The following is a 27,487-nucleotide window of genomic DNA, read 5'->3' on the forward strand; positions in this document are numbered from 1 at the left end:
CTGGGCTTAGAGGCATGCTATTTGTGTATTCTTATATAACATACATGTATTAGGATACATATTCCTGATAGCTCAGTTGGTAAATAATCCACCTGCCATGCAGGAGACCCCGATTTGATTCCTGGGTCGGAAAGATCCCCTGGAGAAGAGATAGGCTACCTACTCCAGTGTTCTTGGGCTTCCCTTGTGGTTAGGCTCCTAAAAGAACCCACCCGCAATGTGGGAGACCTGGGTTTGACTCCCTGGAGAAGGGAAAGGCTGCCCACTCAGTATTCTGGCCTAGAGAATTCCAAGGACTATATAGTCCATGGGGTTGCAAAGAGTCAGACATGACTGAGTGACTTTCACTTTTCATTAGGGTATATATTGGTTTGGTCCACCTTTAATGTATGAGTGTCATTACACTGCTTTGACAAAATGTAGACCTGTACTTGTCTAGTTTCTTGATTACTAACATGGTTTGCTTTTTTTGTTTGTTTACAGCACAAAAAGGTTCAACCAGTGCAGTACCTCAGGAAAAACATGAGAGCATGTCAGATGTGTTAAAAATAACTCAGTTTTTACAATTTGCTTTGATTCAGTGTCGAAAGGAATTCAAAAATATAAATACTATAAATTTTCATTCTGTTGTTGAGAAGTATGTAAGTGAATTTTTTAAGAGAGGTTTTGGTTCAGGTAAACGAGAGTTTATCATGTTTCCGTATGATTCACGATTAGATGATAAAAAATTCTTATATTCAGCTCCAAAAAATAAATCCCATATTGATAATTGTTTGCACACCTATATTTTTCGACCTGAAATGTATCAGTTACCTATTTATAAATTAAAAGAGCTATTTGAAGAAAATAGAAAACTTCAACAGTTTAGTCCACTTTCAGATTATGAGGGCCAAGAAGAAGAAATGAATGGTACAAAAATGAAATTTGGAAAACGAAATAACTCAAGGGGTGAAACTATTTTATCTGGAAAGCAGAAGTCATCTCATTCTTTGGATTATGATAAGGACAGAGTCAAAGAATTGATTAATTTAATTCAGTGTAAGAAAAAAAACGTGGGTGGGGACTCAGACACAGAAGATATGAGAAGCAAAACTGTCTTGAAGAGGAAGCTTGAGGATCTACCTGAAAATACGAGAAAGCTTGCCAAAACCAGTAATTTATCTGAAAATTGCCATCTGTATGAAGGTAAAATACCAGAATTGCCTTTATATAGTGTAAAAGTAACAACCAAAAACATAGTTAAGTAGTTCTATCTTTTCTCCTCATAACAAGAGTTTGCAAATTATAGGTTGAGAGCCAATCCAGCCAGTCCCCTGTTTTTCTAAAGGATATTTTATAGGAATACAGCCTTACCTATTTGTTTATGTGTATTTAGCTGTTTTTACACCATAATGGCACAATTGAGACAGATTGTATGGTCCACAAAGGCTAAAATACGTACTCTCTGATCCTTTACAGAAAATATTTGCCAGCTCTTGTCTTCGTATGTCAGATTTCTGAATTGTGTCACTTGAGGCTAAAATAAGAAAATAAAGTATGTTCAGCTATCACCTTCCTAACTGGAGCTGCTTCCCTTTAATATTTCTTTACTTTTATAATTGGAAAGGTACAAAATTGAATATTGAGTTCTTTTAGAATGTTGATTAATGAAGAGAGCCTTCTGAGCTTTAAAATTTCTTAGATGTACACTCTTTTTCCTACCCTAGGAGTCCACTAATTTGTTTGGGTTTTTATTTTTTCTAGTTTTCTTGTTTTTAGGTGACAGAAAGAGACAAATTCTTCTTAAGTGTTTCAGTATTGCTAGTAGTTTAAAGGATCTTTTCATCTAGATTTTTAACACTGCTAGTCTATAGGCATGAAATATGTCCCTTTGCATTCAGTATATTTTGTACTGCTGCTGTTTTTGTTAATTACAGTAGATCTGACTGTCCTCCTGTTTCTTACTAAGCAGCTTTACTCATGTGTTTTCTAATTTAGCATGTCTCAGAACTGACTGGTTAGTGCCCTTATTATATTGTTCTCTAATCAGTCTCTGCAACCTCAGTTACTTTTCACTCCTCTGTTCCGGCACTATTCAGTTTAAGATTAAATGATTTAAATTTAAATTGATTAAAATGAAATAGAATTTCATTTCCTGTATTATATACCAGCTACATTTCACCAGCCACACTGCTGCTCTGAACAGCACAGGGAGAGGACATTTCATCACTGCAGAAAGTTCTATTTGACAGTGCTCTTCTTTTCAGTAACTTTCAGGGTTTTTTCTTCACTTGATCTGTTTTCTCTTTCCAGCGTTTCATCCTTGACTCTGTACTAGGTGGCCTTCCTTGCTTCTAACGCTAATTTCTGTATCATGTTCTTCTCAGTATTGTTTTACTAATTTGCGAACCAACTCAGCTTTCAAGGCTTTGTTATAGCCTGGCCATGTCCAGTCTGAGTAGCCCTGTTTCCCACTCTCCCCAGCAGGCACATAATGGTCAGCCTGGTACTTCTTTCTTTTCCCACAAAGCATCTTTCATTTCTTTCAAGCCTTGTGTCTTTGAAATTGCAATCCCTCCTTAGCTTTCTGGCTGTGTTCCTTGATACTTTTCATCTCTTTTCCCTTCTCCTGGATTTCTGCTGTTCTGAGCCTGATGGTGTTTACTGATCCATACTATCATGTACTGTTGACTTCTATCTTGAGAGTTAAGTGCTTACTGTTTGCTAGCTGCTTTGTGTGTATAGACTTAGTTCTTGATTGGTAGATATTATTATCCTTATTTTACAGGTAAAGAAAACCATCTTAGAAGTTAAATAATTTTATCTAAAGTTATGTAGTTCACTGATCCATGTTTGAAGTCACTTTCGACCGACTGTTAAGCATCATTCCTATTTCCTAGCACTGAACACGTAATGGGCAAGATAGTTAACATTTGGCACCATTTTAGCGGATAAGTGGCTAATTTGTAGATGTGAAGAAATACTTGCGGGCGGAAATCGGGCCTTATCAAAAATTAAAATGGTGGGAAAGCCATGCTAGTTATAGTGGACCAACTGAGAAACAGGGAAGAGAGGGGCTGGGGAAACGGATAGAATGGTTAAGGCAGAACTAGTGACATCAGACGGGCATGGCTAGGTGTTCCTCACTTGTGTTCATTTACAGTCATTTTTCACACTTTATTTCTGATTCTGAAAGTAAAGATTTAAAAGTTGGATTCTGACTTTTAAAATATGCTAGTCTTAATTTGGTGGTGAGCTTACTTTATTTTTTAAAATTTTATTTATTTGTTTATTTTTGTTTCTCTATTTTTGGATGCGCTGGTCTTTCATTGCCGTGTTCAGGCTTTCTCTAGTTGCGAAAGCAGGGGCTGCTCTAGTTGCAGTGTGGGCCTTCTTGCTGTGGTGGAGCTCAGGCCCAGGCGCATGGCTTCAGTAGGTGCAGCGCGCAAGCTCTGTAGTTGGGGCATATGGGCTTAGTTTCTCCATGGCGCGTGGGATCTTCCCAGACCAGGTATCAAGCATGTGTCTGCTGCTTTGGCAGGCGGATTCTTATCCACTGTGCCACCAGGGAAGTCCCCCACTCACTTTATTAAGAGATGGCCTTCTGTTTCCCCTATCCCCTCTAATATCAACTTGTTAAAGTATGATTTACATACAGTGTACTCATTTTAAGTGCACACTTTGATCAGTTTTTTATAGCTGTTGTTACTCCCACTCCAATATATAGGATATTCTCATTATCTCCAAACATTGCCTTATCTTTCTTTGAATTTGTCTCTTTGCACTCCATTGCTGGTCTGCTTTCTGTCTCTCTAGATTATTTTACCTTCTCTTTAATTTCGTATAATTAGGTACAGTATGTACCCTGTTTCTAAATTTGGGGGACTGTGGTATATTATGCACTACCTAAATTGCAACATCCACCCTAGCTTTACCCTCCTTAAGTATTAAAGCACATGACTTTCTGAATGTCTACTGTCTTTACAAGTTTTTAAATATATCGGTGGTGCATATAACCCGCATTTATACTTGCTTGAAGCCATGTCTGATATGTTTTCTCTCCTAATACTTTTTGTTCTTACTGCAAGATTGGTGTAGATTTCTTTGGGATGATTTTGCATCTCTTAATACCTCAGCTTTGTTATGATTTAAGTAATCTAGTCATTTAAGATAAAGTTTAGGTTATAAGGTTAGTACAAAATGTTACTGGAGAGATCAAAATCAAAGTCATGGGTTTTTGTTATTTCTTTAGAACATTTAAGTGTATTCTGCATACCCTTCTTGAACACTTTGCAAAACAGTAAGGATAGGTATTTTTCTGTTGTCAAGTATCTCGTTGATTTTTAGGATTTTGGTGGTAGAGTTTAAGGTAACTACAGTATAGTTATTTATATGTATTATCCACATTACCAACATGATATCTGAGCTCATTTCTTAATAGAATTTTCAAGATATGATGACAATAAACTTCATTTAATGGGAATTTTTACCTGTGTGCAAAATTTTAGAATCAATCATGTTTGGAAAGTAAGGGGTGGATATACTTGTAAACTCACAGCAGGTGATTTGATTGAGTTCTTGCCTATAAATGTCAAATTATAATTAAATTTTAGGTGTATGTATCTGTATATATTTATTTTTTTAAAAAATTTATGCTTGGCTTCCAAACTGTAAGAGATGGCTTTCTTCTTCCCTTCAGAGTCCCCACAGCCTGTTGGCTCACTTGGGCATGAAGCTGACTTGAGACGGCAGCAGCAGGATACCTCTAACTCTGGCGTTGCTGACATCCATAGGCTGTTTAATTGGCTGTCAGAAACACTAGCAAATGCACGTCATTCTGATGCATCCCTGACAGACACAGTCAACAAGGCCTTAGGATTGAGCTCTGATGTTGCCTACGAAGAGATGAGGCAAAAGCATGAGTATGACTTGAGCTCTACCCTGGATAAGAAAGAATATGAGCAGCCTACTGGTGCAAAAATCGAAAACGCACGTTTTAAGGATACTCAGAGCCCGTTGCTAGACGTTGATCCATCATCTTTAAAGTATCCTGTTGGTGTTTCTACCAACGAAGTAGGCACTGACCATAAATTCCATTTGAAAGAAGTAAGCCTCTATCATCGGATTATCTTTGTTTGCTTTTGTGAATATTTATGTGAAAGGGAGCATGTGGGTGTGCTTGTTTTTCTTTTTCACAAAGACATGATACACATTTCAGTAATAGTGTCTGTGCCAGATAGTATTTGTAAGTTATTCCTTGTTACAAAGAGATGAATGCAAGTGTTTTTCTTGCTGCTGCCCATACAGTCTAAGATGTACCATTGTGATAAAAAGTCACAGCAGGACAACTTGTTTTGTCAGGAGCTGCTTGAAAGTGCTAGTCATTCACTTGTATTTGAGATGAGAGTATAATGCCTTTATCATGTTAATTTTACTCATTTGTAATGTTTAGATTGAGGTTTGAGCATTTGCTGTGAAAAAAGGTGTTCATTCTTGACTTTAAAATTAGTTGAAAAGAAAGGTATTGAATCTGTACTCTTAATTTTTAGGATCCAAATTTAATTAGCATGAATAATTTTGAAGATTGCAGTTTGTGTCCTACTATTTCCATTGAACATGGATTCCATAGACAATCTAAGTCAAATAATGTTGAAGAGACTGAGATACATTGGAAACTGATTCCAATTACAGGTAAGAACAAGTGCACTGGAACTTAGGTTTGCTTGGTTTTACTTAGGGAGTAGTTTTCTGAAGGGTTTCATCTGGGAAGTTCTTGGGGCTTATTTGGCTCTGATATCTTCAGTGTCTTATTTTGAGCAATGTGATATTCATCATTGAGTGTTGCTGTGTTCTTGGTCAGTATCTGCAAAAGAGCCTATTGAAAAGAGAAAGATTTAAAATATACTTTCTCTATCGAGTTGAACATGCAACTTGCAAATGAAAATTGTTGGCAGAAATTGGGTTTCTAATAAGGTGAGGTAGCTACAGGGGTCAATGAGAGTCTTTGGGCAGCCAATTAAATGCTGTCTTTGCAAATTATTAAACTTCAAAAACTATCATCTAAGAAGTGTTCATGTTAAGGTTCATCTTTTAGAATGAAGTGAATAAACAGTTCTTGCTTAATATTGGGTTATTTTCAAGAAATTGGATCATTGTGGAGAATGCCCTGAAATGATTGAATGTAAATATCCCTAGAAAGCTTATAGAACCTTACAAAGCTTATAGTGGGGCAAAAATAGTTTGTGAGCATGCTACTACTACTAAGTCACTTCAATCGTGTCCTACTCTGTGTGACCCCATAGACGGCAGCCCACCAGGCTTCCCCGTCCCTGGGATTCTCCAGGCAAGAACACTGGAGTGGGTTGCCATTTCCTTCTACAGTGCATGAAAGTGAAAAGTGAAAGTGAAGTCACTTAGTCGTGTCCGACTTTTAGCGACCCCATGGACTGTAGCCCACCAGGCTCCTCCATCCATGGGAGTTTCCAGGCAAGAGTACTGGAGTGGGGTGCCATTGCTTTCTCCGTGTGAGCATGCTAAGTCGCTTCATTTATGTCCAACTCTTTGAGACCCTATGGATTGTAGCCCAGCAGGGTCCCAGGCAAGAATACTGAAATAGGTTGCCACGCCTTCCTGTAGGGGATCTTCCCCACCCAGGGATTGAACCCGTGTCTCTTACATCTCCTGCATTGGCAGGCGGGTTCTTTATCACTAGTTTAGCAGATATTGAAAGATCATTTTGCAGTGTTCTAATTTCTCTATGCAAACACATAAACACACCCACACATACAGATACTGTTAGTATTCCAAGTTCTTATTCATCTTTGTTAGCTAAGCATTTGGGGAAATATGTCCAGGGCACATGTATTCCATTCCTTGATCTTTATTTAACCTTTAAAAAGAAAAACAAAAACCAGTTTTTGCTTGAAAGCAGACTGGCTTATGATCTAAAAGCTACTGAGACCTCCAAGGACTCTGAAGAATTTCTAAAAACTTGATGAGTTTCTGTGGGCTTCAGCACCTTTATCTACTTGATACCTTATTAGAGAGGCACAAGGCCCAGAAGTGATAGTAGAGCAGCAGCTGGAGAAGTTGGTTTGAATTGGGCAAACTGAATAAGGAAGTAGTCTGTACAAGGTGCTTATCCTAACTTTAATCATTTAGACACCTTCATAGTTGGTTTCAGAGTCATTTGAAGGCACAGCATCTAGGTGTCGATACTCCATCATCACCTGAAGGGAAAAGAAAGCAACTTCCCATTTCTTAATGACCCTTCAGGATTATTTTAGGTGCACGAAGGAATACTTGGATTTGTTAGCATTTGGGGTTATTGGAAGGGTGCTTTGAAAGGTTGTCACCAGTATCTGAAGAGAGTGTACAATTCTAATGGTTGCTTTCCCTCAGGGGGAAATGCCAGAAGCCCAGAAGACCAGCTGGGAAAACATGGTGAGAAACAAGCAGCAGGTGAGAAGGCTCTCTTTGCTTTTCATCGATGTGCCCTTCAGAATTGCTACTGTAGTTCTGGTCATCTGTCAGGAGGGCGTCAGTTTAAGTCTGTTAATTACAGAAAATTTGTTCACTATTTATTGTATTTAAAATATTCATTCATTTATATAAAATATTCTTATATAAAGAATATATTCAAGGGAGTCACTGAATATTCACAGATTAAATTTTTTTCACCTACAGTAGGTTCTGTCTGATATAAGGACTTGGAAAGACCAGAATATTTTTCTTAATCCACTTCTACAGAAGCAGTCTTCAAGTTTCTCTTAAATTAAAAAAAATATGAGGAGGTGAGGCCATTGTATCTTTTAGGTACATTATTCCTAGTCTTATATTTCTTTGACTGAATTCTTCTATTTGTAAAACTAATTTCTACAGATAGTAAGAGAAGCATGTACATATATTACTGATTCGCTTGTTGTATAGTAGGTGCCTGGAAGACAGTCTCTTTTGTCTGAACTCAGTTCAGTATCTTGGCAGCTGGCCACAGGCTGACTCTTCTTGCTTGGAATTTGGTCTGGATTTTTTTTGTTTCTGTTTCATTTGATCTTACTCTTTCAGAAACCTTGTGTTGTTTTTTCTGTTTGGAAGAAGAGCTAAGTTACTTTAATTTTAGTAGATCTTTGTGGTTATTCTTGTCTTTGAGGGTGGAAAAAAAAAAAGACTGAATTAATAGTTTTCTTCAAGATCTTTTTTTCCTCCTAGGAAAAGACGATTGCGGGTGTGGGGGGCAGAAAATGGGAAGAATAGATACATGACATAAAGGAAAATGCATAAATCTTTACAGCTGATGAAGTTTTACATATGTAAACACTTAGGTGACTGCCTCCCAAATCAGTATGTAGAACATTTTCAGTACCCCAGAAGGCTTCCTTCTGCATCCTCCCGGTCAGTATTCTCCCTGCCCCAAACAATAACCATTAATGTTCCTTCTTTCAGCATAGATTAGTTTGACCTGCTCTTGAATTTAAGGTAGATGGAACCTACACTCTTTTGGTTTTGGCCCTTTTACACAGCTTTATGTCTGGGACTCATCTATATTTTGCTTCTATCAGTAATTCTTTTTTATTGGGAGAAGTCAGTATTTTGTTTATGTCTCAGAATGATCCATCCGCATCTGCAGTCTTTATTTGGCATACCATCTTCATATTTTGCTGTTAAAAGTATAAAAATCCAAATGATGTTACCTTTAGCAAACTCACTGCTGTCCTTGCACCTAGAAGCCACAGTGCCACAACGCTTGAATGAGAGTCAGTAGGAAACGTGCTGTTAGGATATTGACGTGTATTTCTTTTAAATCATTTATGAAGAATTTTTAAAATAATGAAATTTTCGATCTTAATAAAAATAGGGAATCTGTACAAAATAGATGTTGATCATTTGCATTTTCAAAAGGGAATTTGGTTTAGTTTTTGAATATGGAAAATTCCCCAAATGAATTTAAGTTATAATTCAATTTTAAAACGTTTCTTTTATCCATGGCCCTTTAAGAATAAGCTTCTTGGTCTTAACTATAGCAGAAAACTCCGGGAGAATGTATTTCAAGTATTTTTAATAGTAAACCATTCAGAAGCCTTTTTTTTTCCTTCAGAAGTTTTTAAATGTCCTCCCTAACTGATCTGTTTCATGAGATGCAATTAAAAATTTTTATTTCACTAAATCAGATATTTGACATGGTACATGTCAAAGAAGTACAAAAATACTTCAAAAAACGTCTTTCAGCCCTGGGCCACACATGTAGTTTCATCCAATCAATCAACGTTAGTTACAGACTTATTTGTTGTTTGCTGCACTGCACAGCTTGTGGGATCTGGACTTCCCTGACTAGGGAGGGATCTGATCTGGTAGTAAGAATCCTAACCACTGGATCACCAAGGGGTTCCTTGTTACATTTTCTTAAGTATCCATCCTGACATTTCATATGTCCACTAAACGCCATACTGCAGATTTAAGAACTGTGTTCAGAATTCCTATGGAACTTGAATTTTTTTCTGGTGTTCAGTTTCATACAGTTGTGATTCTGAACTGGTACACTAGATATTTTGTTCCCCTTCCCTTTTACCTACAGACCTCCTGAATGGTCTTCATATCCTGCTGACAGGTGCCTTTGCAGTACGTAATGGGTGCAGTGATTCATGGTAACCACTGGGGTTGGTAGAGAAATGTCATAAACTAAATGCTGAGCTGTTTAAACTAAGTGCTGAGCTGTTTAAACATTTACAAAAGTGTGAATGTGGGGGAAATCAAAACTGAGTTTTATATAGAGAAAGTTACACTGCTATACCTGGGTATAAACTTTAATAGGGATTCCACTATATCTTAAAAGTACTACAGTTTTGAAAACTAAAACTATGTGTGGACTTTCTGGTCTAGATGTAACATTTTATATACTGTAGTAGCAATTTGTTAGGGAATATTGGCTAAGATTTAAGAAAAATTAGTAATATTTTGAAAGATAAAATTATGTAATAGGAACTTGAAGACAGAAATAACAAAACTTTGTCTTTACTGAAATAAAGTTTTACTACAAATTGCTGTAAACATATTTTCCCCTTGTTTTTTACAGAGAGATTTAGGGTGCCTGTTTTGAAATGCAGTTTCAAAAACATACTGTGGTTGAATTTAGGATTTGTGAGGGGAAGAATTTAGGATTTATGTTCTTATGGATTGAGCTAGTTGTCAAGAATCAAAAGTTATAATTCCATTAGCATTAGCTAGCTTAATGATCTCCTCATCTCAAATGGGGAAATAGCTATTATGATTTCTCTTGGAATTATTTCCAAGCAAAATTTAAAAAGTGCTATCAAAAAGCATTACTGTTAATGCAGCTATGAAATATGTTCTCTTCCTGTATTATTGAGCCTTTCTTGCCCTGATAAGTCGCTAACATTGTAGCAAATCCACTATGCAACCCCATAGGTAAACAGCCCTATATATGAGAGCAAATATGAAAACAGATAAAATTATCCTAGATCCTGAATGCAACTTATTCCCACAGCATTTCAGCTTGATGTTCTTTGACTTGCCTTACACTCAAAAGTTTTCATATTAAGAAGGTGTTACCACAGTAGTGGGCATTACTTCGCAAAGATTATAGGGGTTGAACAAGCTGTTGCAACTATTCTGATTAAAACATGTCTGTTAGAGTCAGGTGTATGGAAAGGTAGGGAAGCAGAAGTAAGCAAATGAGTTAATGTGTAGTGATGTTAAATTGGCATTTGTTTGATTACTTCAAACGTAATCAAAGAAAGTAACATTCAGACTTGTCATTTAAGCTACTGAAATACAAAAAGCAGCCATAAAATAAGGGCACATAGGTGATAGGATCATACCATTATTTGAGATTTTTACTCCACTTTTCAATACATAGTTTGTTCTAAATATATAGTTGACCTGGCCTTTCCCCCCCCCTTATTTATGAGTTTGTATTTTCAGATGAGATTAATTTCAGATTAATATTGGATTGCATTTGTAATAATAAACTCTTCCTGTATAGGTATGAAATCACCAGAAGAACAGCTGGTGTGTCTGCCACCACAGGAGGCCTTTCCTAATGACCCCCGGGTAATAAGTAGACAGAGAAGCTCTGATTACCAGTTTCCATCCTCTCCATTTACAGACACACTGAAGGGCACCACTGAGGAGGACGTGTTGGCAGGTCAGGTGGTGGCAGTGGAGGAGCAGTGTGTGCCAACACCAGAGCCACCCGCAGCGAGTGAGACCACAGAGAGGACAGTGCTAGGAGAGTACAATCTCTTTTCTAGGAAGATAGAAGAGATTCTGAAGCAAAAGAATGTTTCATATGTCAGTAGAATTTCCACACCTATCTTTTCAACGCAAGAGAAGATGAAACGGCTTTCCGAGTTCATATATTCTAAGACTTCCAAAGCTGGTGTGCAGGAGTTTGTAGATGGCTTGCATGAGAAACTAAATAGTATTATTATCAAAGCATCAGCCAAGAGTGGGAATTTGCCACCAGTCAGTCTTAATGATTCTTGTCCTAAGATAGCACCGAGTCCTCTGGCAAGGCATGTCATTCCAGTTTCTTCAGGCGACTTCAACAGTAAACACCGTCCTGAACTACTTGGTAGTGACCCTTTGAAAGACGCCAGCTCTCATGAGCAGCATTCCGCTTCAGCTTTGGGTTTAACTGAAGTAGCAGTGAACCAGCCATATCAAGCCACAGAGCCAATGGTGACTTCTGATCATACTGTACCTGGTGACACTGCCCGGGAACCAGTAGAAAAAGAAACAACAAAATCACCCAATGATGTAAACATTTCTGCCCAGCCAGCTCTTTCAAATTTTATAAGCCAGTTAGAACCTGAAGTATTTAACAGTTTGGTTAAAATCATGAAAGATGTCCAGAAAAATACTGTGAAATTTTATATTCATGAAGAAGAAGAGAGTGTGCTCTGTAAAGAAATAAAGGTAACTAAATGAGAAGGTAATCATAATGCTGTCTAAACTTGTGTTGTTGAGTCTGACCTCTATAAAATGGATTTTTTGTTTGTTTTTTAAATGCTGACCATATTATTTTTTATAATTGAATGCAGAGTGGAGTCAAAGACTAGTAAGTTCAACTAAGTTCAGAACCTATGATCTATACATCTTAGAATTTTGAATCTTATTTTGCATAGTGTCACTTTAAAGACCAACTGCATACATATTGCCATACCTTTACAGTATTGATTCAGAGATTTTAAATGTTTCTTGGGTTTTTTAACAAAGCAGAGGGAGAGATGCAGAGAAATGAAGTTGTCACTGTTTACCTCATGGCGTTTTATCAGTCAGATAGAAAACCAAAACTGTCCGGGATGACATAATGACAGTGCCTTTTGGTGTTTATTGATGTCCTGGTCATGCCAGGGTTCCCTGTAGCCCTTATTGATCAAAAAACATAATTCTGAAAAACGTACCCAATCATGAAAGATTCTTTATTGCAGGGAATCGTTTTTGTACTCAACCTGTGGAGTGGACTAGCATTTCAGGCAGTTGATTTAAAAAAAAAAAATACACAGAGACAGATAAAATTCATAACACATGGGACAATTATATTAGTGGTTAACTACTGATTAAATAGTAATAGTAGTTAGCCAATTAGTATTCACTAAACTGTATAGCATTTTAACTCCTTAAGGGAATGCTTTGTTTGTGTCATTGTTTCTGTGAAAGTCGCTCAGTCATGTCCGATTCTTTGCAACTGCACAGACTGTATAGTCCATGGAATTGTCCAGGCCAGGACACTGGAATGGGTAGTCTTTCCCTTCTTCAGGCGATCTTCCCAACCCAGGGATCAAACTCAGGTCTCCCGCATTGCAGGCGGATTCTTTACCAGCTGAGCCACAAGGGAAGCAAGCCCTAGTTTTCCTTAGTAAGGGAATGCCTTAGCTTTTTAAATATGCCTGCTCTCGTTTATGCAATTTACTTACCATGATGAGCTTCTGCTTTTTTAGTTAGAGGAAGCAGAAGGGACTGTAAGTGACTTACAGCCCAGAGTGCCTCAGAAACTCCATGCTTTGACACTCCGTGAGCCTTTGTCAGTTTGGGGATCTCTGATGTTGGCATACTTGGCATGATTGCTCAGGGGAAGGTGAAGAGCATGGAAGTGGAGGCAGCCAAGTGCTCAGCGTGTTGCCTTTACTCATTCCATGTAGTTCCTTGGGAAGATGAAACCAGATTTTTCAGGAATTTCTTGGTTGCATATTTGCCCTGTATGTTGAAGCATTGAGCTTCTCCACATTTTTTCACCCCCAGCAACATGTTTGCACGTCTTTGGGGGCATCACTGCACGTTGGTGTGGAGCTCAATGAGAGTGGGTCTGGCACGGTTCCCAGTGCGCTCAGCGTAACTCCCATCTCCCACTGTATTTTAAAGATTGTAAGACACTTAAAATAAATGTGTTTACTTATGAATGGTGGTTTTAATCATTATGGCTTAGAGTAAATCATATTTGTTATTTATTTTATATAGAAGAGAAAAAGGATGTTTATTTTAAAAATAAAAGGAAATTAGACCAGAATTTAACTCTTTTAATTAATACCCATTAGAAATTTTGCAAAATGTTAGAGTATGAATAAATAAATGAATAAAATAATAAAATTTATTATTATAAAGTTTTAAACTTCCTGAATATTTATGGAACCAAAATGATTTGTTGCTTTATGAGTTATACTCTTATATAAAACAAACTTGCATCTAAAGCTTCTTAGTGTAAACAGACCAAAAATTATAAGCTGCTCTATTAAGACACTTACTTCCTTTTTCATACCTTGACGGTAAGCTGCTCTGGGCTCTCTCCAGAGGCTTTAGCGGCTAGAGTGAAATGAAACACCATAGATGCTTCAGGGCTACAGAAACAACTTCTGTGGGTGTGACACTTGGAGGCAGCTCTTAAAAACTGGTAGGGGCAAGCTTGGTTTAGATTTATGGTTATCTAACCAGCCTTGCCAACCATGAGAAAATTAATCTTCTCCTGCGTCTGAAATGAGGAATGTGACCTTCAGAATCCTGCCTTTTGCTTCAGGGTTCAGGATTCCCCCAGCAAGCAGAGAGAGCGCTGCCGGGACTGCTTACCTTGTGTCCTTTGAGGTAGTACTGTGTCACCAGCATGGTAGGAGGCGTTATTGGGAGAGTCTGTTTTGTTTGAAGGTGTAGACTTGACAGGCAGGGCTAATTAATATGTAAGTACCACTGTACATATTGAAGCTCTGTATGAATGATCTTGGGGTGGTTGTGAATTAAATGAGCTTCAGCAGTTGGAAAAATGCTTTGTTACTTTGAAGGAATGTACTGGTAACTGCTGCAGAAAATCAAGGGCCTGCTTTAAAAGGAAGGGAAAATGGAAGGGAGGGAGTGGTTGCCCAGAATAAGTACTAAGTTAAAAACCTGGGCTAATCCATTCTTTCTGTTCTTTTACCCCAGCTGGCATTTACTTGGCTTTGACTGCATAGGATTTGTAATGCTGTGATTGTGACCGTGAAAGCTCTGAGCTTCAGAGTCTTCTCTAAGAGTGGCCTTGATCTCTGAGGGCCCTGGTGTAAAGGTCATCATTAATTATAGTCCAGTAGTTAAATATAACTATTATCTTGCATTTCTGGTGTTAAATGGATGTTTGCAAGAAGACTTTCAAATGTTGATTTAGTGTTTTTTCTTTTCAACAGGAGTATCTTATCAAATTAGGCAATACAGAGTGTCACCCAGAACAGTTTTTGGAAAGAAGATCAAAATTGGATAAACTGTTGATTATTATTCAAAATGAAGACATTGCAGGTTTCATTCACAAGGTAGACTATTCCACTGAATTCCTTACTTTGGTTGTAAAAAATCTCTACTATCTTTGAGACTGAAGCTGTTGGTTTTTAAAATATTAAGTTTTAAAGGAGATAAATCCTCGCACTTGGGACATGTAGGACCTGCACTGTGCTCTGTGAATTGACTTGTGGGATTCCTGTTTGCACCTCTGCAAAATCTTCAATTGTGGCCTATCCCATATCTTCCCTATTGCTTAGTCGAGAGTAAGAACATTGACTCCTTGAATGCCACTGGGTCTGCTGACTCTTGTTACCATCTTCATTCATATGTCCTTGGAAAACCTGTTTATACCTGCTGTTTGCCAAACCAGTTTCCCTGCCCCTCGGGTTTGGGGGTGCCCCATCTAGTCTTAGGAGCCTGTGTCAAGCACCACTGCTCTCTGAAGTCTTTCGTGACTGTTCCAGGCTCTTGCCTCATTTGAATTCTCAGTACTCGCAGGGCAGGACAAGTTAGCATTCATCATTCTGAATGATGAATTTCCAGGTCTGTTATAAGTGCCTCTTCCTTAGAGTGTTCTGTCAACATAGATGCCCAGTACATGCTAGTCTGTATATTTGGAAAAAATGTAAATATTTTTGCATTTGACTTTTCAGAGGCAACACCCTAGCTAGTTAGTACAGGTGAGCCACAGTACGTTTCTTGTACATTTCACAGTTTAGTCTGTCCTTATTTCTATTTTTACTTTCGTATTTAAATAGGTACCTTGTTTGGTGACGTTAAAGAAGCTCCCTTGTGTTAGTTTTGCTGGTGTTGATAGTCTGGATGATGTTAAAAATCATACATACAATGAATTATTTGTATCTGGAGGTTTTATTGTTTCTGATGAATCCATTCTAAATCCAGAAGTAATCACAATTGGTAAGATTTATTCTCTTAAGCATGTAACTTCTGTCTTCTCTGGTTTTTCTCATAAGTGGCCCACTCGTACTTTTTTCATGTATTGTCCATTCTGCCAGCCAGGTAATTTCCACCATTTTTTGGAATGTTTATTACTACACATTTCTTTGCCATTCTTTTACTCTGTGAATAACTTCCTCTAAATCTGGCATAAAGCAGGGCTCTCTGCACCTGCTTCACTTAGATTACTTTTGGTTTTTGTTAACTTGTTTTTTTGTGTGTAGATTTTATTTTATTAGATCTTAGAGAGATTGCTAGATCTGTCTCCCTTTGAGGGGAGAAAAAAGAAAATACTACATAGGAAAGTAGGTGTTCTATGTAATATCAGCAAACATGTTTTCCATAATTCAGTTGTGGAGTGACTTATTTATTGAATTTAAAATAAACTTCATTATCTCTAACAGAGAACCTTAAAAATTTTTTGACATTCCTTGAAGAACTTAGTACTCCAGAAGGAAAATGGCAATGGAAAGTCCACTGTAAATTTCAGAAAAAACTAAAGGAACTAGGCAGGTAAGGTTAGAAAAATAACTATATTGGTTGTTGACTTTAACATTTTGTTCACAGAATTTTGTTCTCTATGTTTGTAGATGATAGATGCTGCTTGGTTGTCATAGGTATCTTTTACCAGCCAAAATGGTATTCTTATTTATGTAGAGGTTTGCCAAAGTTCTAGATAGGTGTATGACCTTTGCCATTTGGGTTTAGAATTATAAAATGAGATAATCAGCAGTTGTTTTTTTTTTTAATGAAACTGTATATATGCCAAGGAATTGTATATATGCTAGATCAGGTCCTATCCCAGTTACTCTAATACTACTACACATGAGACAAGGATTATTTTTGACATAAGGGGTTCTATGATTAGTTCATAAATTTGTGTAAATAAGTGATTTCTAACATGTCCAGAAGTCACTTCTCAAAGTGTGATTCTTGGAATAGTAACTAGTCCCTTGAGAGGCTCTGCAAATGATTGTTGTCATCAGATGACTGCTAGAGTCCATGGAATGTCCTTCCTTACACAGTTAAGGGTCTGAGAAACTGTGGTTAAGGATACTGTTTACGTTCTGTCAGTCAGCATTTCCAAAACATAGGCCAAACAACTTTTTTTTTCTTCTTGTACCTGTTGAAGTTCCATGGCACATAATTAGGGAAATTCAGGCCTAAATAATTTTAAATTTTCATTGAATTTGATTTTTTAAAAACATCAAATCATGTGAAGTGTAGGCATTGGGCAAGTCTTTTATAACAGATACCAACACTGAGGCCCAAAGGTATAACCTGTTCAAGTTAGTACCCTCATCTTCTGACAACAGCCAGTAATTTCGGCCACAGGTTGCCTTGTGTCCGGAGGTAGAGATAGCTTAGAGCCATGTTCTTTTGGAAGGAAAGATTTATATCTTTCTGTCCTTTACGCCTTTCATTACATTTCTAAATTAGTGAAGCTGAAGAGAAGTGAAGTTTATTTAGTAAGTTGAGATTTTTGTCTGAACTGAGTAACTGGTCTTCAGGCTTTGGACCCAGAGAAAGCCTTTAACCATGGGATTGCACAGTTTCTACTCAACTCAGAAGCACCCATACATCAGGCAGTGAGCTAGGCAGTGTGGTTGTGATCAGTTGCCTCTATTGAGAAATTATGCTGTTAATTTCAAGCGAAAACATCCATACTAAATTTTAGAGATGCAGATCAGATACTGAACCTACTTAATTTCACAGATTGAATGCTAAAGCTCTAAGTCTGCTGACACTACTGAATGTCTATCAGAAGAAACATCTGGTTGAAATTTTGTCGTACCACAATTGTGATTCACAAACTCGAAATGCTCCAGAATTGGATTGCCTTATCAGACTTCAGGCTCAGAACATACAGCACCGACACATAGTCTTTTTAACAGGTAAAGCAAATGCTCTTAAGTTTTCTACTATGAATACAGGAATGTGGATGAAAGGATTTTGTGGTACTGTGTGGGGTGTTTATGAAAATGTGGAGGAGGGTTTTTTGAGGGCTGCGGACAGGCATTATAATATTTTCAAGTGTTTTATATTCAACATTTTTTTCCCCCAAATAGAAAAGAGTATCAAGATGATTTCTAGTTATACTGATAATGGAATAGTGGTTGCAACTGCTGAAGACTTCATGCAAAACTTTAAAAACCTTGTGGGCTATCACAACTCAATCACAGAAGAAAACCTTCCATTGCTTGGTGCTAATGAGAATCTTGAGTCACAGTCAGGTAACTTTTCAGTAGTTTTCATTTTCTTTAAGGTAGACAGAAAAAGAATGGTTTTGTTTTGATTTCATATAATGAAAACTTATTTTGAAACTGCTCACCTCAGTGTAAACAGCTTCAGGGGAAGTGTTTCAAGGCGTTTATCGTTCTTTTACTTAGAATATACAAAGATCTCATTTATTATACTGTAGTCTGTGTAAGCTGTTAATGGTAGACTGCATACTATACTTATATAGAGTAAGCATTTTCTTTGGAGGTAATGTAAGTATTACTGGCTTCTGTTGTGATTTAAAGCAGTTTAATGATAAAGTAGTAGAGATATCCATAGCTTTAGTCTTTTGTGAGATGGCCTCTGCTTTGGTTCCAGGTTTTATGTAAAATGAAAGATGTACTTTTTGTTTTCGAGGAAAAGCAGAGATGATCGAACATTTGATAGAGCTAACCAGTTTAGTAGTAATCCAGTGAAGCTAGATGTCAGAATTTTTATTTTATATTTGTCTTGTCAAATACTGAATTACCGTATAACTTTAGATGCTGTTTTGACATTAACCCCTTTGGAGCTGGGAGTTGGGATTTCCCAACATTAAACGTGAACACATTTCGCAGAAGCTTTTAGCATCGGATTATCTGGACATTCACACCTAGTGTGAGTGTTGTGACTAAGTGAACTTGTGGCAGAAGACCAAGCTTTAAGGGATTGTGGACTTGCAGACCCTGACGCGTTATATTGTGTGAGTAGTGTATAATTTTAAAACTTAAACAAATTGTGTATTTCAATAGAGGAGGACTTTTTGTTTTTTAAATGTAGCTCTTATAGAAAACGATGAAAAGGATGAAGAGGATATGTCTCTGGATTCAGGGGATGAAATCTCACAAATAGAAGTATGCAGCAATTTTCATTCAGAAATATTGGAGAAAGAGACCAAAGGATCACGTGGAACAGATCAAAAAAACAATATTCAAATTGAGTTGCAATCGTCTCTTGACTTGCAAAAAAGTTTATTAGAAGATGAGACTTATCAAATTGATTCTGCAGAGAGAGCTTCTATTGATAGAGTATGCTCTGAAGGAGAGAACAGTAATTCAGCTGAACAAGATTCATATAGCAGCTTTCAGGTTTATCACAGTCGATTAAATATGTCCCATCAGTTTAGTCATTTTAATGTTCTCACTCATCAGACATTTTTGGGCACACCGTATGCCCTTTCATCAAGTCAGACTCAAGAAAGTGAAAATGACTTTTTATCTGCTTATACTCAAAGCTTGGATAGAGAGAACTCTCCATCTCCATTAAGTTGGTGGAAAAGTGATTCTTGCAGGCCGTTTTCAAAAGAGAAATAATTACAGTAATTTTTAAAAATAGGTTGTTACGGACTTTTTCTGTTTCTTAAAAGTGAATTAACAATTTATATTTCTTTAAACAAAAGGTTTTTCCTTTCTCATTTTTTCCCCCTCTTATTTAAATCATGATGGCCTGTAACAGTTGAAGCCTCTGAAAATTGAAATAAATATATATATTTTTAACATATATTGTACTTGAATTATCTCATGTTGGCACTTCTAAGTTTTACACTTTATATGTCATCTGTACTTTGGCTTCAAATTGAAGCTTGTTTTATATATAAAACTAGGATATTTGCAAAAGGATAGTGCACAGTAGTGGCTTTACTTTTCTTCCTCTAATGTCAGATTATCCCAAATACTTTTGCTGAAATGATGTATCAACTATTGTATTTATTTAAGCTTTTGTATAGTGTTTTTACACAGGTATAAGCCAGTGATGTTAATAAATATTTACAGGATTTTGGCTCGATACCTCAGGATTTATCGAACAAAGCAATTTCATTAGGTTATAAAACTATGTACTTAGGACTTAATACCAGGCAGCATTATTTTTTATCTTTAGACTTAACCATGTAATTTTGCCTGTTACTAAAATTTTGGTCAAGCTTTTATTTTTTTCAGTGCTTGTGTGGTCCTTAGACTTAACCAAATTCAGTTTCATATTTCAAAAGATAGGTTTCTGTTACTACAGGCAGTTACAGTTTGAAACCAACTTTGCTACAGGTTTTTAAATTGTTAGAAAAAAATATATGTATATTTTTCAGGTGGTATGTAAGCACTTAAGTGCTGTACCAAAGTACATGGTGGAGATAAAAATTTTGAATCCACATGTACTGGTTAAAAAAAATGCTTCTTCATTACTAATACAAACTTGTAGACGTTTTTAAAAACTATAGTTTCTACAATAAAAGTCATCAAAGGACTTAAAAAAACTTCCTCATAAGCCTAAGCTGAATCTGGGCTATTTTAGTAATGTTGGGACATCAGACCTTCCTTTGGCCACTAAAAGAACTGTAGGTCCTACTCTTCAAACTCTTTTTATAGACTATAATAGATACGTGGTGTTTCAATTAGTAAGCCTACATGTAAAGTGTGGAAGAACATTATCTGTAAACTCCAGGCTGTGTTAAGGTAAGTAGATAAATACCCACATTGTGACAGAGCAGGTAACTTTTTCTTAACTGAGCTTTTATGAAACTGTTTTATTGTTTTAAATACATAATATACATACACAGCATTTTTCTACATAATGTACAAGTTTTAAATAAGCATTTAAAAAATAAATTTAGGCTACTTGTAAAAACAGTTAAGCAACAACCACATTTTATAATCTGGAACACAAATGAAGGATTTAATTTTCTACATTTAAAATGAAGAACTAAAATTCTCTTCTTGATTTGCAGCTAAAGGCATGAGATTAGTTTCCAACTCCCTTTGCTTCTGGAGAAGGCCCTGAAATCACATTGATTTGTTAGTAAGGTGTGCAAATTAACCCTATTCTATATTTACTTTCAAAACATGTTTTCAATTTTTATACCAGACTTTCTCACTCGGATACTGTACTTACTATATATAGCTATTATAGATTTGTAAGACTGTCTTCATATTTTTAGCATAAAACCAATATGGATGGCTTTCCTTAAAGAGGTGCCACCCCCCCTTACCTTTTCCTCAAATGTCTTAAAAAGATCCTGAGTCTCCCTTAACATCCAGTGTATATGTTGACTGCATTAACCTTAGTGGCTGGCACAAGGCCCTGCTGAAATACGACATGGTCACTATACAGGTGAAGGTGTATGTGTATTACATTCTTTCTCTTAACCTCACAACTTTTGTCTCCTCTAAGCTAGACTATGCTTGTCATTTTGAAAGGTAATATAAGTAAAATCTGTGTGAATTTCCAAGCTTGAGTTACAAAACTCAGTCTAGGTGTAACCAATGCTAACGTGTAAAAAAGCTAAAGGATTCTTGATAATCCTGTATTAGTGGGGGTGATTTTCTAGCTTTATAGAAAAAAAATTGTTAACACTTGAATCAACAAGTTTATACAGAGGCATTTGTAAATGACTGGACATGGAAAAAGTACTCCTAAAACTACAGTTTGTTTTGGAAAAGTATACTGTGAATCAAAACTAACTGCAAACACAGTTTTGAATGTCATTATTTTTTAAAGCACAGCAACAGGTGTTTGTTTCAAGGCTACCTGATAGAGAAAAGTTATAGACTTAAATATTGGAATTTTTACCTGAGCAAGGTAATGAGTCACAGTTGGTCTGGGAGAAAAAGTCTGGTAAGACGATACATGTAATTTCACACTGAGTATATAGTGCTCTTTGGGTCTTACATCAATGCTCTGTTCTAAACACAGCCAACACATGCATTTTAAAAAATTTGTGAACTGCATTACTAAGAATTAAACCACAACTGTACTTGTTTTCGGGCCTTATTGATCATGCTTTGCCATTTCAAATGTATGCATTTTCATTCAATAAAGTTGTTTTAATACTCATGTCTCATGATTTCATGCTGGAAAGAAATACTCTTAGAGATGGCAATGTGAATCAAATAGAAGAAAAGAGGTGACCTAAGTCCTGTAATCATCAGTCTGGCTTAAGTAACTGCTTAGCCATTCTCACACTCCTCCACCAGAATATGGTCACACCTACACTTTTGAAAGGCTCATACCTGTCTCAGATCTGATAGTCCCTTAAGGATTGCTTGTTGTCGATCCCTGTTTTTCACCAAGTTAGGATTAAGAAGTGGGTCCCTGAGATGGTCAGAGGCAAACAGCTCTTGTTCTCGGTCTGAGGTGAGACAGGATGTAAATGACAAAAATCAAATACATTTTTGATACTATGAAATAGCCCTATGCTATAATTTTCTAGGGATTCATTAATTTATATCCTAGGAAAGCACCAATTTAAGTAATACATATTCAATACAAAATTTTACAGTTGACTCCAAAAGAGTGAAATCCTACCCCTCCTGGGGTAAAACTTATTAGTATTACTCAAATACTAATTTGGATTTTGAATTTAGGGTGGGGATACATTTACTTACCATGTGCATTTTGGTACTGAGGATTCTGAGTTACAGGCCTAGACAATGGTGCATCTGGATCCAGGTAATAGACCTCCTTGGTTCGGACATACGGAATAAAATGAAATGGATCAGAAATCCCAGGTGATAATTCTGTTTGACTATGTCCCGATATCAGATTCTCTCTTTCATAATTACTATTTTTTAGCGTCTGAGTTTGTTGCGTTCTGCTTTTCACTGCCGGAATTGGTGGCGACTGAGACCTGTATTTTCCCAAAACACAATAAAGGACTTAAAGCATTAATCAACTATAGTGTCTTTTATTTTAGATTAAGCATTTTCTATTCTTCAGTCACTTTTCAGTTTATTCTAAATGTACTTATAACATCTTAGGGAACACTGTGTGTAAAAGGCTTGAGTTTTATGATAATTTTTCCTAAAATAAGCCAATACAATGGGATTAATTTGGGAGTTACTACCACTTCCTGAGGATATACATATACAGACACACTTTAGAACAGGGAGAAAACTTAAATTTAACAACTTATGCCACCTGAAGTAAACTTGCTATTAGAGCCACATTCAGAGACAACTCTAAACCAGATGGTTCATACCCAAAAGCAGAGAATAAAAATCTAACGATTCTAAATTTACCATTGGTTATTTTCTATTGCTAACCAGTCATTTCCCTCTCCTCTCAATCCAAGGAGAATGTCTATTCCACTGTTGACATCTGGAAAATCAACACTTTAAATCTGGAGCTAATAGAAAATGTCACATTCCTGCTTAGGCTGACCGTTATATCACATAAAAAGCGCTAAGTAGCAATGAAAACCATAACATACCTTTCCCTGCTAAAACAATTAGTTCTCAGATGTTCTTCTTCCTATATGATGGATATACAAATGTAGAAAGGAGTAAATAACAGCATTTCCATATATCCCCACAAATAACTGTAGTGGTTTACTTGTTACAATGTTTCTCAATGATTTGAGCGACAGATACTAGGTAATAATAGGCTAGATATTTCTCCAGAGAAACCAAACCAGTCATTCCTGACCTTGCCCATTATCCTCTGGATATATGGGTTATATCTCTCTCAATGAGTGTTGGTTCAAATATTCATTGTCACTGGTTGTTTTAGTCTTTAAATTGTGTCCGATTCTTTTGCAACCTCCTGGACTTAGGCTCCTCTGTCCATGGGATTCTCCAGGCAAGAATACTGGAGTGGGTTGCCATTTCCTTCTCCAGGGGATCTTCCACCCCAGGGATTGAACCCAGGTCTCCTGCATTGGCAGGTGGATTCTTTACCACTGAGCCACCAGGGAAGCTATGTACAGACTATAAACGAGTTTTGAATGGGTATTTGAATACAGAAATCTATACAGGGTTTAAGTGTAAATTTTTTCTGTAAAGGATAGTAGACTCAGCTTTGTAAGCCACGTGGTGTCTGTTGGAATTACTCTGATAAAACTTTTCTTGCGGCGTGAAGTTAGCCACAGACACAAGAATGAGCATGGATGTGTTCCTAAAATACTGCATGTGCAATAGCAGGCGGCAGTTACTACATTTGCAGCCTGCTTCTGCACATACAGTATTTTGCTCGTGGGCCATAGTTTGCTGACCCCTGGTATAAAATAAAGCAAATTTCTTGTCAAAACATGCATGTGAGGAACTGTAGTCTCATTCTACAAACTTTGATGCATTTTAAAAAATATTTTTTAGAACAGCTTTACCTTTCTGACTAGCTGTCGCCTGAAACTTGGATCAGTTTCTTGATGAGATGAAAGAAGAACTTCTGGTGAAGTGCCTCTATTTTGAGAGATTTGTCCAGGATTACTTCTTTCAATCAAATGAAGCAGTTCCATCTGCCTTCTTACCTTTTTTTCTTCTCTCAGCTTTTGAAGTTGTTTAGGGTACTTTTCTGACGCGGGAATATACCTTCTGAGTGGCTTATTTATGTTCCAGTCAGGCCTTTTAGGACACTTCTTCATATGTTTTGTTTGCTTCTCTCTTCTTGTGATCTGATTACACTGGTCATTATACCAACTGTTTTCTTTTTCTAAGTTGGCTCCTTTAATCTGACTTACTAGTTCTTGCTTGTTATTCTTAGTGTTAAACTGTTCATTAAATTCTGCAGCAATCTCAGGGGATGAACAATTTATAATTTCCCTCTCTGACACCGATCCACAGCGTGATTCTGTATTGGTAAATACTCCTATATTTAAGTCATCTAAAAAAAAGTTTCAGGTGATTAATTTTTCTTAAAATTGTGGTAAAATATACATAATGCAAAACTTACCCATCTTAACCATCTTTTCAAAGGTATTAAAATTGCCCTCAAAAACTTTGTTTTGAAAATAAATTCCAAAGTTGTTGTAAAGCAGGGAGTTCAGCTCAGTGCTCCGTATTGACCTAGAGGGGTGGGATGGGGGAGGTGGGAAGAAGATGCAAGAGGGAGGAGATACCTACATACATATGGCCCTTTCACCTTGTACAGCAGAGACTAATGCAACATTGTAAAGCAATTATATTCCAACAAAGAAAAACCTCTATACCCACTAAACAACTCCTTCCCCCTTCCTGCCACCTGGTGGCAACCACCATCCTACCTTGTATGATTCTGACCACTATAAACACAAGTAGAATCTAAGGTATTTGTCTTTTTGTGACTTATTTCAGTTAGCATAATGTCCTCAAGGTTCATCCAAGCTGTAGCATATGTCAGCATTTCCTCCTTTTTAAAGTGTGAGTAATACACCATTGTGTGTGTGTCTGTAGACACATACCCCAAAGGATTCCATTGTGTATATACCACATTTTTATTCATTCATCTGTCAGGGGACAGCTATTCAAGACCTCACTTTTTGTAGCTGTTCTGGGTATACGCCCATAAGTGGGACTGCTGGACCAAACAGTAATTGTACTTTAAATCTTCTGAGGCAGTGTCACAGTTTGCCATAGCAGCTGAACCATTTTACATTCCCACCAATAAGGCACAACAAGTGTTCTAGTTTTCCTAAATCTTTCATTAAACCCTTTTTAAGTGCACAATTCAGTGGTACCAAGCACACCCATGAGGCCACACAATTCCAGAACCAATCAACACCTCCCGCAGAAACCCTGCACCCACTGCAGTAACTCCCCATTCCACCTCCTTCCCAAACCCCAGCAACCTCACTCTACTATGCATACGTGAATTTGTTAATGAACCCCAGATTCCTTATACCAGTGAAACTATTAATATACAGTATTTGTGCCTCCATGCACAACTGCCCCCTCCCCTCAACTCCAGCTTATTTCATTCAGCATAAGGCCTTTAAGGGTCATTCAACTTGTAGCACATATCAGAATCTTAGATGATTCATTCTTACCATCACATAATAGAGATCACTTTTTAAACCCAACTTCCAAAAAAGATTTGTCCTGGTTTTCACTTAGAAATGCAAGATTATAATTTTTAGGGAAATGTTGATTGCTCCTGATAGTGCATTTCATGTATTTGTTTTAATGTTTCATGTACCATCATGCTCTGCCAGCAGACTATCCCTGAATTGCATATAACCTTTCACTTTTTTCCATTTTGAAAACAAGAAAAGTTCACCATTGGGAAAAAAGACATCTGAAATTTCCTTACAACTTATATAATGTTCATGATTATACATATGCTCTACTGTCACAACAGCTGGTAGCCTCAAAATTACAAAGGCTATTTTTCCACATATGATTGAAATTTTAAATTCACAAGTAGCTAAGCAAAGGTCTGGATTGCCCATTTAAAAAAAAAAAAAAAAAAGTCCACCTATTAATCTAAATGTGTTATTCCAGGCTAGAGCTGCCCCAGGCCTAATCCCTACTAGTAAGGCTGCCCAGCCCACATCCTCATACTGGATATTGTTTGCCATTTTAGACCCATTTATACCCTTCTCTCCCCTGCTCTCAGGCTGATGGGTAAGAACCTTATCAGTGGTTTTCTGGATCCTTAGGCTTCTGTTTTTATCAAGAGTGTTCATATGTAGATTACAGGAAGGGAAAAGACAATTCAGGGTATTTATTCCACTGTCTCAGTCCCTATGAGCTAACCTCAGGCTGACTACCTTTCCCAAAGGTCACAGTTCCCCTCAAAGTTACCTCTATCCAACGCTTGTCTTCTAGATTCCAATAATACTCCAGTTGCTACTAGCACCAAAGCATTACTGCTATATTCCCGCACATCCACTCCTTTGAAAATAATCCCTTTCTAAATAAGTCATCTTTAATTACTCTACTGATATTTGAGGACCCTGATGGATTACATTCCCTCAGAGTCACCCAGTGATGATATACATAATTTCACGGTCTTAAAAACTTAATTTGACTTTAGTTGATGTGTAGGATTTATATAACTTTGTTATTACTCTGGACATAGAGAAGGGACCAAACTAGATTTCACACTAAGAGCTAACTATAAAAAAAAATACCAAGGGCTCATGAGCAGAATGATTTCAGATAACTAAGCAGGCTGCTTTAACCCTCTCTTCCTTTTTCAAATTCCTTTCTACTTTCCTGTCATAGGATGTGGGTAATCTCGTTATACTGAAGAAAGATCTAAGATTAACTGGCAGAAAATAGTGTTATGTAGAGAATGGATTTCTGTAAAACAGTACCAGCCAACTCCTATTTCCAGAGGAATATTATCCCCTACTTAATGGCAAGGCAAATTGTTTTTTGTCTTAAGTTACCAAGACCACAAATACCTGATAGCAGGGTCTACTGGTAATTAGTTTAAAGAGTGAAGGGCTCTAGTTCAAGGTGGTGACCTATGAAGATACTGAACTCACCTCCGATGGACACACTCAACCTACACATACATATGGAACAAGTTCCTCTTAAAAAACCTAAAAAACTGGCTGGGCGACCCCTACATACTGGGCAAGTGAGAAAGCCCCACTATCCAAGCAGGTGTGAGAGGCTGAGCCACCATCGAGCTATAAACCCTGTCTCTGTGCTACAACCCACAATTGGGAGGGAACTCAAGACTCAGGAGCTTTCCTCCAAGGAGCGAAGGGTTTGAACCCCACATTGAGCATCCCCACTTTTAAGATCTGCACAGAATAGATAAATGCCCCAAAACATCTAACATGAAAACCAAAACGACTCAAAGCTACAGCAGAAGGGAAAAAGAGCTCTTCAAGGGTCAC

General features: G+C 37.1%; 2 protein-coding genes across 7 annotated transcripts in view; one reads left to right on the plus strand and one right to left on the minus strand.

The window, feature by feature from the left end:
• FAM208A (family with sequence similarity 208, member A) overlaps positions 1-21,773 on the plus strand; it is a 51,462-nt gene extending 29,689 nt beyond the window's left edge. The window contains exons 14-24 of one of the 4 annotated variants that reach the window (XM_010851665.1): positions 484-1,185; positions 4,679-5,085; positions 5,529-5,670; positions 7,381-7,440; positions 10,979-11,913; positions 14,646-14,768; positions 15,495-15,654; positions 16,098-16,206; positions 17,410-17,588; positions 17,763-17,927; positions 18,733-21,773. In XM_010851665.1, coding sequence (XP_010849967.1) covers positions 484-1,185; positions 4,679-5,085; positions 5,529-5,670; positions 7,381-7,440; positions 10,979-11,913; positions 14,646-14,768; positions 15,495-15,654; positions 16,098-16,206; positions 17,410-17,588; positions 17,763-17,927; positions 18,733-19,265 — 3,515 coding nt within the window. In that variant the 3' untranslated portion in view covers positions 19,266-21,773. Of the gene's footprint in view, positions 1-483; positions 1,186-4,678; positions 5,086-5,528; positions 5,671-7,380; positions 7,441-10,978; positions 11,914-14,645; positions 14,769-15,494; positions 15,655-16,097; positions 16,207-17,409; positions 17,589-17,762; positions 17,928-18,455 lie in introns of all 4 variants that reach the window. The other 3 variants (XM_010851666.1, XM_010851667.1, XM_010851668.1) reach the window with 3 other exon arrangements.
• Positions 18,907-27,487, minus strand: part of CCDC66 (coiled-coil domain containing 66) — a 41,285-nt gene continuing 32,704 nt past the window's right edge. For all 3 annotated transcript variants that reach the window (XM_010851663.1, XM_010851662.1, XM_010851664.1), the window contains exons 15-19: positions 24,044-24,540; positions 23,153-23,193; positions 22,329-22,570; positions 21,954-22,072; positions 18,907-20,720 (exon numbers count right to left, since the gene is read on the minus strand). In XM_010851663.1, the coding sequence (XP_010849965.1) occupies positions 20,634-20,720; positions 21,954-22,072; positions 22,329-22,570; positions 23,153-23,193; positions 24,044-24,540 (986 nt within the window). In that variant the 3' untranslated portion in view covers positions 18,907-20,633. The remainder of the gene's footprint in view (positions 20,721-21,953; positions 22,073-22,328; positions 22,571-23,152; positions 23,194-24,043; positions 24,541-27,487) is intronic.

Source organism: Bison bison, unplaced genomic scaffold (assembly GCF_000754665.1).
Source record: "Bison bison bison isolate TAMUID 2011002044 unplaced genomic scaffold, Bison_UMD1.0 scf7180017864304, whole genome shotgun sequence".
In the NCBI taxonomy this organism is placed as follows: Eukaryota; Metazoa; Chordata; class Mammalia; order Artiodactyla; family Bovidae; genus Bison; species Bison bison.